This window comes from Macaca nemestrina, chromosome 11 (genome assembly GCF_043159975.1).
Source record: "Macaca nemestrina isolate mMacNem1 chromosome 11, mMacNem.hap1, whole genome shotgun sequence".
Lineage (NCBI taxonomy): Eukaryota > Metazoa > Chordata > Mammalia > Primates > Cercopithecidae > Macaca > Macaca nemestrina.
This window is the reverse complement of record NC_092135.1, coordinates 116,033,641-116,047,882: the sequence shown is the minus strand read 5'-3', so window position 1 is coordinate 116,047,882 and position 14,242 is coordinate 116,033,641. Positions and strand designations below refer to the sequence as shown.

Below are 14,242 nucleotides of genomic sequence, written 5' to 3'. Positions count from 1 at the left end.
GAGTGTTTTGAGGGAGAAAAGGGATCAAGATTGACAGAAGACCATTTGGGATTAGAACCCCCCACCCAACTCTCCCACTCCCATATGTGAATTTTGGTGAAAGAAGAAGCAAAGGGGATCCTGGCTAGAATCTTCCAGGAGGTTCTGGAGTGGCTTCAGGGGGGGTCTGGGGATCCTGCAGCTGTTATCCTTGGGATTCTGTCCTCCCTTGGTGACGAAAACAGAACAGAGTACTTGTGGCAGTATGTCATTGACCTTCAGGTATTGAGGCACCTGGCATGAAGCTATATGGGGTATGAGGGGGTGGACAGAGGCTGGAAGTGGGAAGCTGGGATACCCTCCAGGCAGTGGCAGGCCTGGCTTCAGGTCCCTGTAAACCTTGGACTCTCTCCTCTCTCTTTGGAGGGTCCTTGGCTTGAGGCACCTCCTGCTGGGCAGTGGCTGGAAATGGACTCTGCCCTGCTGAGCTCAGTTCATCATTGGCTTCAGGCGGGGAAGCCTTGGATGCTGTCATCGCTTCCTTCCCTTTCTACTGGCTCACTCTTCTTTCCTTCTGTTTGTTGAGTGTCTCTCATGCCCAAGTGCTGAGAAGGTTTTGATAATTTTCTTAAGAAAAAGTCACCTTGTCCTCCTCTCTTAATCTAGGCAGGGTCGCACTTTAGCCAATCTTGTCTGAATAACTTCCTCCTATTTTAGAAATTCCACAAGTGATTCCTTTGGATGAAACTTCATTCTACTTGCGATGGATTAAACCCCATTTCCTTCTGTCTCATGTCTTATCTATTTCCCCTTATCTATTTCCTCTGAGATGGGGTAGGGAAGCTATGGAGATGGAAGGCCCCTGGAAGAGGAGGAAGGCCCCCTGTCAGACTTGGAACAGGACTCAGCAGTGCTAGGGCTTCCCTGGTGATTGTGGGCATGAACAAAGGCCCAGCCTGTTGGCGATGGGCTCACTTTAGTGTGGGGATCTCATTACCTCTCCTCCTACCTCCCTGACGCCCCCTCCAGCTTTTATCCAGAGCATGTGTGGCGGTTGGTGATCCCCCTTGCTGGAGGGCTTGTTAGGGGATGAGGGCTCCTAATGTCTCTCTTTCCCCCCTCTCCATCTACTCACCAGCAGGAACCTCTTCCTTCTCCCTCCCTGGGGTCCTGCTAGTCTCCCCCAAATGCTGGACCCCCCTGCCTTGTCTCGAGGTGGGGAGCTGCAATGGGGACGGGCAGGGCCTGAGGAGTCTGTGGTGGGGGGCAGGCGGAGGAGAGCTTGGGGGCAGGGGTGAGCTAGCTGAGAAACTTTCAGGTCTTCTGCTCACACAGTGGGAAAGGGACCCTGGCTGGTGCAGGAGAGGAAGGGGACAGGGAGGCAGCATCATCTGGAAAAATGGCCCTGAGATGGTGCTAGGGCAGCCCAGCCCCAGGGGGATGGGGGAGGGGTCTGGCTGGGCTCCAGTGGCGCTTGCTGCGGAAGAGGCCCCCTGGCAGCTCCTCCGCCCCATTCTCTCCCGGCTTGGCCGGCTGCCTGCCCTCCCACTTTCTCTGCAGTCACAGAACCCCGAGCAACACTCATGGGTGCCCCTCCAGCTCTCTGCAGTCTGTCTGTGGGTCTCCGCCTGCCTCTCTCTGCCTTTGTCTCCCTGTCTCTGTGTCTCTCCCCATCTCTCTCCAGAGTCCAGGACCTCCGCCTCCCCTCTTTTTCCTTCCCTCTCCCTGGTTCTAGGGTCCTAATAGGATGACCTCACACAATATTCCCGAGAGGCCCCCATCCTCTGTTCAGCGGAGCACAGCAGAGGTAGCAGAGGGCAGGCAGAAGGGAGAAGATGGGAAATTGAGGCCCTGAACCCAGAGCAGGCAGGTGCAGCTCCAGTCCTAGAGTGCTGGTCCAGCTCTCCTCTCTCCCAGGCAGGGTCCCTTCCAACCTGTAGGGGCCCTTTGGATGTGCTGAACGTCTGAGCGCCCTCACACTGAGTTGGCTAGAGAGAGATCCTGGCTGAGGAGTCGGAGTGTGTGGCCAGGGTCAGAGGTTGGAGGTGGGACTGGACAGCTGGTCCAGACTGTGCACAGAGTCCCCACGTGCACGCCTGGCACAGGGATGTGTCTACTTGGGTCATGGAAGCCGCAGGCCTCCGTTTAAGTTAATTACATTATGCCCTGGGGAGCAATATGGGAATTGGAGTGGGCTCTGGAGGGAATCCACACTCACTCACACACGCAGGCTCACACCCTCACTGCAGCCAGGAGCACAATGCTGCCGCCGCCGCCTCGGCTCCCACGGCTGCCGCTCCTTCCTCGCAGGTGGACGCCCGGCGCCGGGCGCCGCCTCTGCCGGGTCCCCTCTGGCCTCCCCCACGCGGCTCCCCGAACCTCAGAAGTTGCCGGGGTGCCGGCACCCTCCCCGCAGCGCGCCCGGGAAGCAGGAGGCGGAGGCTGTCACGCCGCCAGGGGAGGAGAAAGACGAGGAGGAAGAGTCTCAGAGGGTGCAAGCCCCCTGCCGCCCGCACCCCGTGGGGGTTCCCCGGAGATGGAGCCCAGTCCGGGCCGCGCCGCGGGCCTCCCGCCCCGCGTCTCCCGCTAGAGGGGGCAGGACACCGGCTGCTCCTCCGGGGCTGAGACTCCGGGAGACCGGGGACAGGGTAGGGCAGGGCGCCCGCCTTCCTAGCCCGCCCCAACCCCGGAACTCTGCGCCAGGAGCGGCGGGTCCACCTCTCCCGACCCTCGCGCCCCAGGCGCCCACTCCAAGGGTCAGCATGACTCGGCTGAGTTGGTGCTTCTCCTGCGTGATCCGTTGGGGCAAGTACCTCTTCTCGTGCCTCTTGCCCCTGCGCTTCTGCCTCCGCAGCCAGGTAAAAGGTCCCGGCAACACCTGGCCCCTTCGGACCCCCGCCCCCTCCCTCCCAGCCACTTCCCTCCCGCAGTTTCCTCGGCATTCGATCTGACTTACTACCCTCCACTCTCAGGGACCCTCCGTCTTGGCCGTCGTCAGCCTGGCTCTCAGCAGAGTTTGGGACTCCGGGGGAGTCGCCACCCAGACTGCTGGGATCCAGGAAGGAGAGTTGCTGCCCCTCCCCCAGCGCACACCCCTGAGTGTCTTGGGCTTGGATCAGAAGTCTGAAGGATAGCACCAGAGTCTGTGGGAGGGCAGCGGATTTGGGGATACAGAGTAAAGTTCCTGGGGTTTTAAGCATCCCTCTCAAATTTCCGTGGGAAGAGAAGGTGGGGTTCCTGGAAATGCCACCTGCTCCCTAATCCCTAGAAGCCGCCGAGTTAAGGCAGCGAGGTAAGGAAGTCAAATGGACACGGGAATGGGGCGGCTGGGGAACAGCAGGAGGGATTTCCCACTTATCCAGGAGGATGGAGGGACCAGGGAACTGGGCAGGGAGAGGATGGGGGCTGGGGCGCCAGGGAGGGAGCAGCAGCTGGGTTGGGGGCAGGAGCAGGGGTCTGGGGAACGTGCAGTGCTGTGGGTGGGCGTGTCCTGGTTGAATATCGGTCTCCCTGGGATTCTCAGAGAAGATGCTTGACGTTGCCTTCAGCAGGTGTGTAACGTGTGTATGTGTGTGGGTGGGGGGAGTATAGACCTGAGGGTGGAGGTGGAGGTGGGGGCATAGCTACAAAGTAGGGAATTGGAAAAACTGTGCGTAACTTTAAAGTCTCCCTGGAGGACCAGGAGAACCCCAAGATCATAACCTAGAGCCCCCAGGACCCCAGGACCCTCTAATGAGGGGAAGGATTCCAGGGACTGGAAGTCCTGGCTTTCTGACCCACTCTCTTGGGACAGGGACTGTCCCCTGTCACAGGGGAGGGGAAAGTCCTCCATTCTGGTTAAGACTCCCAGCTATGGAGCCAGCCACCTGGGTTTGAATTCTGGCTTTACCAGCTGTAGACCTTGGGCTGGTTACAGGATCTGCCTGTATCTTGGTTTTCTCATCTGTGAAATGGGGATAATGAAAATATCTACATCGTTGGAGTGTTGTGAGGATTAAATAAGGTAATGCACTTAAAGTGTTTAACTGTGCCTACTCCATAACAGGTGTTTGATAAAAAACAGGGATATTATCATTGTTATTGTCTGCTTCCAGCAGAGATCTTGCAGACCATTAGGCAGGCCAGAGTATGTAGGGATGGAGAGATTTCTCCCAGTATCCATGCTTGCCATCCACAGGCTCCTTCTGCTTCATTAGGAGCTTGGACTTTTAACTCCTTCTCCCAGGTGTTACCTCTGAGCCTCAGTTTCCCTTTCTGCTGTTCCGCAGTGGGGAAAGGTGCCAGCAGGCTTCCATTCCAGTTACCTAAGGTATGCTTTGAAATCTTCCAGCAAAATGCATTGTCCTCAGGGATTGGCTGAGAGGCAGGCCCTGCAGCTGCAGATCACAGGGCTGGAGCCCTGTCCACATTCCACTGGGTTCTGAGTTCAGATGCCATGAAGTCTGGATTTCTAGATTTGAGAAAAGGAGCCTGAAGTGGGAAATGGCCGGCCAGGATCAGGTCAGTTGGACCCCAGACTGCTTAGCAACACCCCCTCCCCATTTGCAGAGGTAGAGGATGATGGAACCACTTCACTCCGTTCTCCTTTTCCTTCTGGGCCAGGATTTGAGCTGGCGGCTGGGGGTGGGAGGGTGGATGAACAGCTGCAGCTGCCTCCCTCCAGCCTTTGAGAGGCCTGAGTCAGGCAGGAAATTAGAGCTGGGGAAGAGATCAAGATTGCGGAGTAGAGCTCTGGGAAGGATCTTATTAAGCACTGTTGGTATTGGGCCCAGACACGGTCCCCACCCAGGGTGATGGGGAAGGGGTGGTAGGGGAAGGGGTGTGAGTGAGGCTCCTTCTCGTGTCAGCTGGGGATACTGAGGCTCATGCAGGGCCTGGTTGGAGCTCTGCCTTCTCTCTCAGAGAGCACCCACATTTCTGCAGTGCAAGAGAGTGACCTCAATCTGGTACTAGAGGAGTGCTGGATGTGCAGGCTGGGGGCAGGGCCTCCCCTGGCCCATGTGGTGCCTTGGTGGGCATTAGAATGTAGTGCCCCATGCTCTGGGCTGATGAATCTCATGCCAGGGTTTGGTGGGTGGGGCATGGATAGGACTTGAGCCCCCACTTACGAGCCCTCTGCTAGAGGTCGGGGCACCCAGGACTCAGAGGCTGAGGTGTATGGGTGAGGCAGCATGGCTTACCTAAGGGAGGCTCTAGGAGCCTCAAGGGACAGACCCTGCCTGCACCCAGATCTCTCCTTGTTGACTCTTCTGAAGCCACTAGGGAGCCAGTTGGTCTCATCTTGACCCACGTTGTAGCACTATCCTTGGCTCCCCACTCTTTCCTGCCAAGCAAGACCTGGCTGAACCCCTCCCTGGAGCCTCAGCATCAGCCCTTAGGTGAGTGGAGAGAACAGTCAATACGTCACCACAACATGGAAGCAGAGCCCCTAGTCCTGGGGTGACCATATAGCTGTAAGAGAATTCTCCATCCATGGGAGATGTGGAATCAGATGCCCTGAGCTCCATTTTCACACATCATACTAGCTGTGTGACTCTGAGCCAGTTGCTGAACCTCTATATGACTCAGTTTCTGCACTTATAAAACGAGGGTTAGTAGGAGCCTTCAAGATGATGCAGCAAGCCAAGTGCCTAGTTAATTGGTATTAATCTTGCCTGGGGAAGGGGGAAGAGTATCAGATTCTGAGGGGGTGAGAGGGTGGAGGTCCAGGAGCTGAGTGCTTCGGTGCAGATTCCTGGGTCTCGTGCTGTTGGGATCTATACCTGGACACTGGTGGAGAACCCCATTGCCAGCTCTGCACCTACCTGTTGGACATGAGCCCCTCAGGACGGTCTGGGAGGAAGGCTGCAGTGTGAGTGGCCCCAGTGTGAGAGGCGGCAGGCTGCAGGGTTTAGGGACAAAATCTGGGGTCTGGGAGCTGAGAGACTGAATCTCTGCTTTTTATGGGCTCTGTGACCTCTGATGAGTCACACCACCTCTTTTGACGCAGTGTGACTGTCTGTTAAGCAAGGGGGCTGGATAAGGCTAGAGGTGCCCTGAGACTAACCTTCCTGGCAAACTCATTGGTTTGGGCCTTCAGAGTGGTTTTTTTTAAGCCAAAACTTTCAAATTTGTATTTTTTCAATTTTGTAAAAATATTTTATATAAAATATGGAGATGGGGGTTCTATGGCAGATCAGAAGATGTGGAGATGTGGGCTTGTGTTGCTGCATGCTGTAGTGGGGAACCAAGGAATGGGTGTCCCCCTCAGCAGGGGCCTGCCCTCAGCAGGTCCTTGTGACCCCTTGCCCGCTCCCCTCATTGAACTTCTAGGTGACCCCCAATGGCTGTTACTGTGACCCCTGGGCAGCTGAGCTTGAAGGCCTTTACAGCTCTAAAATGCTCTGTGACCTTCAGATGCTGTGACCAGTGGTGACAAAGGAAAGGCTTAATGCCCTGGTAGGAGAGGGGTGGACATAAGAATGTTTTGATGGACAAGAGTCAAAGGAAAGGAAGACTGAATTGGATGGGGATGGGGCCTTGGCCTGGGAAACTCGTGGCATCACAGAAGGAGGAGCTGGAAGGGAACTTGGAGGCCATCAGCCTGGTTATTCTGCAGGTAAAGGAAACTGAGGCCCAGGGAGGGGCCTGCCAGGCTCAGGCTGTAAGACCATTAGCTCATTCCTGCCCACACTCACCCTTCCTTCTGCCTTGGAGGCTCCACCCTCCTCCAGGCCCAGGGCCAGCACCAGAGCCCACAGACCTGACTCTGTTTCTTCAGCTGGCTGCTGAGCAGGGGGCTGGAGGGAGGAGCGGAGGGAGGTCTCTGCATGCAGCGGGAAGGCAGGAATGGTGGGGATGACGCAGGGTTGGGGCTGGGTTCAGAGGCTTCTGGATGCCAGTGTAGAGCCCCGGCCAGTCCTCCAGTGTGTACTCCATGTCTGCTGTGTGAGACAGGGGTCTGGGCACAGGGTGGGGATCCCAGGATGAACGAAACCATCCGGGCCTGTGGAGAGTCTGCAACTGGCTAGAGCTTGGCAGCGGGGCATTGGCAGCAGGCAGAGGTGGCTGCAGATAGGGTGGCACTGAAAGCGTGGGCGAAGGTGTACAGGCAGGGCTGCCTGAGGCCCTTTTGAGGGGAAGAGAAGGAAGGTTTGGGAAGGAAGCAGTGAATACTTACAGGAGGAAAATATGTGAGGACCCATTGACTAATTGATTGGGTGATTGAGTCATTCTTCAACCATGTCTGGTGCCTACTGTATGCCAGGCTCTGGGGATACAAAACACAGGACATGTCCTTGCCCATGTGTGGGTGGGGGTGTAGACACCAGGCTGTGAAGGAGGAACAAAGGCTGACAAGCCTGGAACAGGGTCATTACACACAGTTGGAGACACCTCAGTTGGCAGAGTCAACATTCAACAGGGAGAATGGTGGTTAATTAGCAGGAAGGACTTCCTGATGATGAGTAATTAATATACAGGAGAGACCCCATAGGCTTGGAGAAGGGGGATGGGGGTATTCTGGAGGGAGGGTTTCTCCAAGGGAACCCCCAGCACTAGGGTCCCTCACTTCCATTCTCGGTCCTAGCTGAGGAGCCTAGGGAGGCAGCAGGGCCTCCTTGGGCTGCGTGGGAGGCCAGACAAGTTGGTGTCGCTGTGACTTGGTCTTTGGTCTGGTTTTCCAGTATTTCTGGGAAGCTCCAAGGTGATTTCTCAGAACTCCAGAGAAAGCTGCCTGTAGGCGTCTTCAGTGACGCCAGCAGTGAAGGGCCTCCTGAAGATCACTCCCCTTTGCTTGCCTGGTGCTCTAGCCAGGGGAGATGGGAGGGTTTGCGGAGGTTTGTCTATGGACATCCCCAGCCGTGACTGCAGGCCCAACCCACTGTGGAACAGTGGTTCGTTTCAGTGTTGGTTCATTTCAGTGACATAAAATGTCAGTGAAGCCCCAGTAGGCTTGGGGTAGGGAGTCCAGAGGAGCATTGTGATCCTGGCAGGGAAAAGATGCTAGAGGCAGGATCTTCCCCAGCCCTAGAGCTCTGAAGGACTTGGAGAAGTATGCAGAGGGGACCCTGACTCCTTTAACAGAACAAAGACTCTTCACTCAGGTACCGGCTTTAGGAAGGATGGGAAATTGGCACTTCACTTCAGTGTCCTCCCCTGACATCTCAGAACCACCAAACAACAGATGGTTAGTTCCTGGTGCCGTGGACAACCTGTGTATCCGAATACAGCAGTCTTTTTTCAGATGAAGAGTCAGTGTTTCCCCTTCATTCTGGGGTTTCCCAGGTAGATGTCTTGGGTGGTCCCTGGGCTGGGAGTCTGCACAAGTGGCTGGGCAGGTCCCGTGAAGGAGGAGGCCGGTGGTTGCACGGTATGTGGTGCTGACGGAGAGCGGCATGGCGTGGTCTTGGGTGAGTGGGGGAGGGAGGCAGGGGATCTGTAACCCTTTGTGCATGTGGCCCTGGTGCATGTATAGCTCAGTGTACATAGGAGGCCAGGCAAGAGGATTTTTCTTGCTAAGTGACTCAGTCTAGGAACGAGGTCTCCTAGTGCCTACCCTGGGCGGGCTCTTGTGTGTTGACGTGAGTTGGACTATGTCCTTGTGTGTGTGTGTGTCCACAGGAGGGTGTGGGACTGAGCCCTCCCTCCTTCTCCTGGACAGCTCCAAAGAGCAGAACGGGTGATTCATTGGCCCCCACCCACCCACAGTTGGTCCAGCCAAGGCCAGAGCTCAAAGACGAAGGGTGTTTTTGGAGGGGAACGTGGTGGTTCCAGACAATGAGGGCCTGGGGCAGACTTTGCTGGATTCCCCCTTAGTGCTCCCTGGGAATACTTTTGGGTTCTGACCCAGCCTCCTTTCCACCCTCTAGACCCCAACAATTGTCCCTGGGCAGAGGTGGGGGCGAGGGGAGGGGAGGGCTGGTGGGCAGGGGACGCTGTGGGGAAGAAGGAGGCCTGTGGAATGGTGGGAGGGGAGAACTGGGCCCAAGGAGGGGGAGAGGGGAGGAGGGGAAGGAAGTGGGGAAATGCAAACCAAATGTTGGCCCTGGGTACAGTCAAGAAAAACATACTCTCGCGGGAGCCTGGAGCGGGGTTCCCTTTCAGAAAGGCAGGAAGGGCTGGGACAGATGTTTGGAGGAAAGAAAGAAAGAAGGGGGAAAAAAAAAGAAATAGGAAAAAAATTGGAATGAAACTCACAGCCTGGGGCCAGGGCCATTCTTCCCCAGTCTCAGGCCTGATTTCTTCTGTGTTAAGGCCTGTCCTGGGCTCTGAGCTTGGCGCGTGGGCACCAGAGTCTGTCCCAGTCTGTGTGTACAAATGCATGTGTGTTCCGAGGAGGCCAGGAAGGCAGGCACGGGTACTTGGAGAGGGGGAGGGGCCAAGGCACCCTGAATGTGCCGGCTGTGCGGGCCTGGAGCTGCCTGTTCATCCATCAGTGGTCCGGAGGGTTCCAGGAGTGAAGACCCCCAGGCTGGTTTGCTGGGGGTGGGGGTCTGCAGTGAGGAGGGAGGACTCTAGGCCCACCAGCACCAGATCAGAAGACGGAGGAGCCTTAGTGGCACACAGGGGTTTTGTGTCCCGGGGTGGGGGCGCGGCTTAGGGGGGCCCTGCCTCTGGTAGCTGTCTCTTTTCCCTGTCCCCTTTACGCCCCTGCAAAGCAGGGCTCCTGACCCTCAAGGCCACCGGTGGAGCCTGGGAGGAGGGAGGAGAGAGGAGGCTGGGACGAGGGGGTGGAGTGGGGGAGAGGAGGAGGAGGAGGAGGGAGGGTGAGCTGGAGGCAGCAGGGCGAGAGGCCCAGCAGATGCTGGCGGAGCTGGAGCAGCAGCGGACTCAGAGAGCCCTTCTACCAGTGCCGCGGGGACTCTAGCTTCAGGGGCTCTTCGCAGGCCCTGGGCGTGCCCCAGGGACGGGACCCGGCAAAGATGACGTGGATCTGTCTGTCCTGCATGCTCTGGGTAGGTCTGGCTGCTTTAGCTACGACATTACTCTTCCTTAAGCCTCCCGTCCCCCAGCGGCCCCTGCCACCTTATCCTTTCGCTGAGAGCCTGGGGTGGGGGGTGTCAGTCTTGAAGGAGGGGCCTTTCTGTCTCTGACCTACAGAAGGACAGACTGACTTGAGCAACCCTCAGCCGGAAGACTTTCCCCACCAACAGGGCCCAGGCCCAGGGACCCGGGTCAGTACATCCCCTGTCCCACCTCCCCGCCCCCCAGTGGAGTCCCAGAGCTGTAAGTGGAAGGAAGCCATGGAGAAGTTTGCTTCTCTTTAGAGCCTTTCCCCCTAACTCACATCCCATAATGGGGCGAAAATTCTTCACCGCCCCCCACTCACTTGCTGAGCCCAAGAGCTTGAGGAGGAGGCAGTGGTGGGGCTGGGGAGCAGAGAATAGTAGCCCTGAATATTAAGTCTGGAAGAGCTGGACTGGGGGAGAATTCTCAGATTCCATCCCCTTTATTCCTTCTACACCCAGTTTCAGCTTCCACCCACTGCCATCCCTTCCTCCATAGCTCTCCCCTGCTACCAAGACTTCCCCATCCCGGAGAAGGGAGCCATGGCCTGCTCTTCCCCCTTTCTTTCTTGGCCCCAGGTTCAAGAAGGTGGGTCCCAGGATGGGGATGCCTGGGGGGCCAGCAGAGAGGCCTGGGGCCATGTGGTGAAGGTTAAAAGTCTTAAGGCCAGACCTAGGCTGAGGCTTCTGGGAAAAGGGGGATGGGAGAGGGCTGCCTGCTGCAGAAGGGCTGGGGGTCAGAGGAGGAGAGGACCCCTTCCTCAAAGGGGCTCCTGTGGGACTGTCTTGGCTAGGCAAAGGCATGCATGGGGTCAGGAGGGCGAGGAAGTCGTCCCTGGCTGAGGTTACTGTTGGGCTCTGAGAGAGTGATGACTGGTTTGGGGGAGGGGGCTTCAGGACTGTGATCCAGATGTGGCCTTTCCTGTCCCTTTCCTTGTTCTGGCCACTCCTTGGGAGGGCCCTCTTGGCCCAGGCAAGCCCATGCTGGGGTCAGTTGTGGGAACACAAACTTGGGCAGCCAGGTATCCTCTGGGCAAAGAAAGAAAGGGTTGTGGAGGGGGCCTGGAATGAGGAGGTTTGGGTGGCATGTTGGGCCAGGATGCTGGGATGGGTTGGATTAATAGATTGAGAGTGACTGCGGAGGCCTGCACACAGGATGCATTTGTGGTTTACTGGGCTGGTGTTGACATCTGGAAAATGGGAGCCTTGGCCAGGTTCGTCTCTGTGCTGAGGACAGAGGTAGGCAGGAGGGAGATCTGCAGCAAGAAGGATGGCAGGTAGACGTCCAGGGGTGACACAAGAAGGACGGCAGGTAGACATCCGGGGTGACACAAGAAGGACGACAGGTAGATGTCCAGGGGTGACACAAGAAGGACGGCAGGTAGATGTCCAGGGGTGACACAAGAAGGACGGCAGGTAGATGTCCAGGGGTGACACAAGAAGGACGGCAGGTAGACGTCCAGGGGTGACACAAGAAGGAGGGCAGGTAGACGTCCAGGGGTGACACAAGAAGGAGGGCAGGTAGACGTCCAGGGGTGACACAAGAAGGATGGCAGGTAGACGTCCAGGGGTGACACAAGAAGGATGGCAGGTAGACGTCCAGGGGTGATGAGCTGCTATGAATGGAGAGGGCTCTATAGCCCCCTTCAGCTGACTGATATTGGGAAAAGTGCCTCATCCCAGTGAGCCTCTGCTTCCCCATGGGTGAAATGAGGATTTTAGACAAACGGGGTGCAGAGAGGTAGGGATGAGATTTTGTATCCTATTCCCCAGGGCAGTGCCTGGCAGGTAGAGTGCTCTACGGGTGTTATACCCTTCCTGAGAGTAGGGGGAAGTCTGGGGACCAAGGCAGCTGTAGGTCTCCTTGAGTGTCTTTATTGTTATTTATTCATTTTTTAAAATTGAGATGGAGTCTTGCTCTGTTGCTCAGGCTGGAGTGCAGTGGCATGATCTTGGCTCACTATAACCTCCACCTCCTGGATTCAAGCAATTCTTTTGCCTCAGTCTCCCGAGTACCTGGGACTACAGGTGTGCGCCACTATGCCCAGCTAATTTTTATATTTTTAGTAGAGATGAGGTTTCATCGTGTTGGCCAGGCTGGTCTCGAACTCCCGACCTCAAGTGATCCACCTGTCTCAGCCTCCCAAAGTGCTGGGATTATAGGCATGAGCCACCACGCCCAGCCTTGAGTGTCTTTGACTAGAAAAGCTTCTGTCCCTCCCCTGCCTCCTTTTCCTCTCCTCTCCTGGTCCCCATTCTTTCTTGGCTGGCTGTGATGCCCATGGCCAGGGTGGGCCAGAGACTGGGGCAGTAGGAACTGGACAGAGGAAGCAGTCCTGGCACCAGACAGGACTAGGCTCAAACCCTATTTCCATCATTTGGTGTGGGCAGGCTTGGTAAAACAGTTCCCTTCATGAGCTTCAGTTTTCTGATCTGTAAAGTGGGGAGAATAATATATTCCTTGTATGACTAGGGTGGGGAAAGAGACAATAGATGTCAAAAGATCAGGTATGTAGGCATACAGTAGGTGCATACAGCAAATGCTGGCCCCTTTCCCACTCCACAGTCTCCTGCCTGGTTCTTGGGATCCTCTGTATCCCAGACCTGATGCTGGGGGAGGATCTCCCTGGGAAGGGTGTCATGGGACAGGGCTCTACTCCTTGGGCTGTGTCTCCTGACTGCCCAGGGACTCTGACCAGCTACCCTGAGGCCAGGAACTGGCTGGGTCGGTGGCCTCAGGGAGAATCTGTCAGAGATAGGTCTTGTGCCCTAGACTGAGTGCTTGCATCTATTGGTTCACATGTTCCTGTATAGGGAAAGCTGCAACTGTGTCATCTAAGAAGTAATATATCTGGACCGCGTAGTTTTAACAAGCCCTAGGAATAAAAATCACTTTATTAGCTGAGGAGCAGAGCTATTTATTATGCATAACTTGATTTTCTCATCAAGTGAGCCCATTTGCTATTACATATTCAAGTACGGTTTATTTAGAAAATAACTGCATGGCTAGCAATTGAGGCTTTTTGATGTTGTGCGGTGGAGTTAGAGGTGCAGGCCCTTCCTTCCAGAGGGGCTCGCTCTGTGCTCAGGAACAGGGAAGGGGCTCAGGGTGAGGCTGAAAGAGCCACCAGGCAGGGCCTGGGAGTCAAGTGCAGCTTTGGCCCTGCCCTGAGCAAGCTGAGTGGTCTCAAGCTGGTTACTGGACTTTTCTGGACCTCGCTGAAACTTGGACACTATTCTCTAAGGCCACATCCAGCTGCAGATGATAATGTATTCTGTTTCCTGGAGTTGGTGTCCTGCCCAGTGCTAAGCACACATTTTCGACAGAAGGGTCCTCATGAGCTCTGGATTCCTTGTGCACAATTCCAGCCATGCAGACCCCAATCTGTCGCTTTGGTCCTGAATTCGTTCTCTGTTCTCTCTAGTTTGGTTGACCTGTAAGGGCCTCCTGACTGTGGGTTTGGGAGGTAGGCTGGGCTGCATGAGAATCGCCAGGGTCTGAAATAAGACTCTCCTTTTGTAAAGTTTTGCAAAGTGATGTGTGAGGCACAAAATTGGGGAGCAGCGCTGCCCTTTTTTTTCTGTACTGTTGAAAGGAAGTGTAGCATGCTGGCTGAGAGTGCAATGCCTGGGCTGGATCCTGGGTGGGCCTGTCACTTGACAGCTGTGTGACCATAGGCAAGTAGTTTCACATCTCTGTGCTTTAGTTTCCCCACCTACCTAGAGGGTTGTTCGGTTTTGAATGAGCTAATCCACACATGCATTTAGAAAAGTGTCTCTCACATATAAGAGCTCAATAAATGTTAGTGCTTCTTGTAGGATGGCACATTTTCAAGGCTACCCAGCAAGTCAGAGTTGAGACTCCAACCCCATCTGCTGCATCCTCTGCCAGGGTTCTCCATTCTGGGAATGCTTTGGGGCAGGGCATATGGGGTCTGTGAGAATCAAGCCCTAAGAATGACGCATGAGCCCTAAATCAGCGAAGAGGACTGTGGTGGGCAGCCCAGGGTCGGGGCATGGTGTTGGGGAGGTCGTGTGATGGAGGAAGCATCCCGTCATTTGGCTTTCTAACTACACTCCCCATGCACCTTTCCATCCTTTTCACGGATTATTATTATTTTTATTTTTATTTTTATTTTTTGAGACGGAGTCTCGCTCTGTCTCCCAGGCTGGAGTGCAGTGGCGCGATCTCGGCTCGCTGCAAGCTCCGCCTCCCGGGTTCACGCCATTCTCCTGCCTCAGCCTCCCGAGTAGCTGGGACTACAGGCGCCTGCCAC

The 14,242-nt window shown here is 55.8% G+C and overlaps 1 protein-coding gene across 2 annotated transcripts in view; it reads left to right on the top strand.

The window, feature by feature from the left end:
* Positions 1-9,757: 9,757 nt before the first annotated feature.
* Positions 9,758-14,242, top strand: part of LOC105481198 (tensin 1) — a 206,471-nt gene continuing 201,986 nt past the window's right edge. Inside the window, exon 1 of one of the 2 annotated variants that reach the window (XM_071073351.1) lies at positions 9,758-9,914. In XM_071073351.1, the coding sequence (XP_070929452.1) occupies positions 9,882-9,914 (33 nt within the window). In that variant the 5' untranslated portion in view covers positions 9,758-9,881. The remainder of the gene's footprint in view (positions 9,915-14,242) is intronic. The other variant, XM_011740569.2, reaches the window with a different exon arrangement.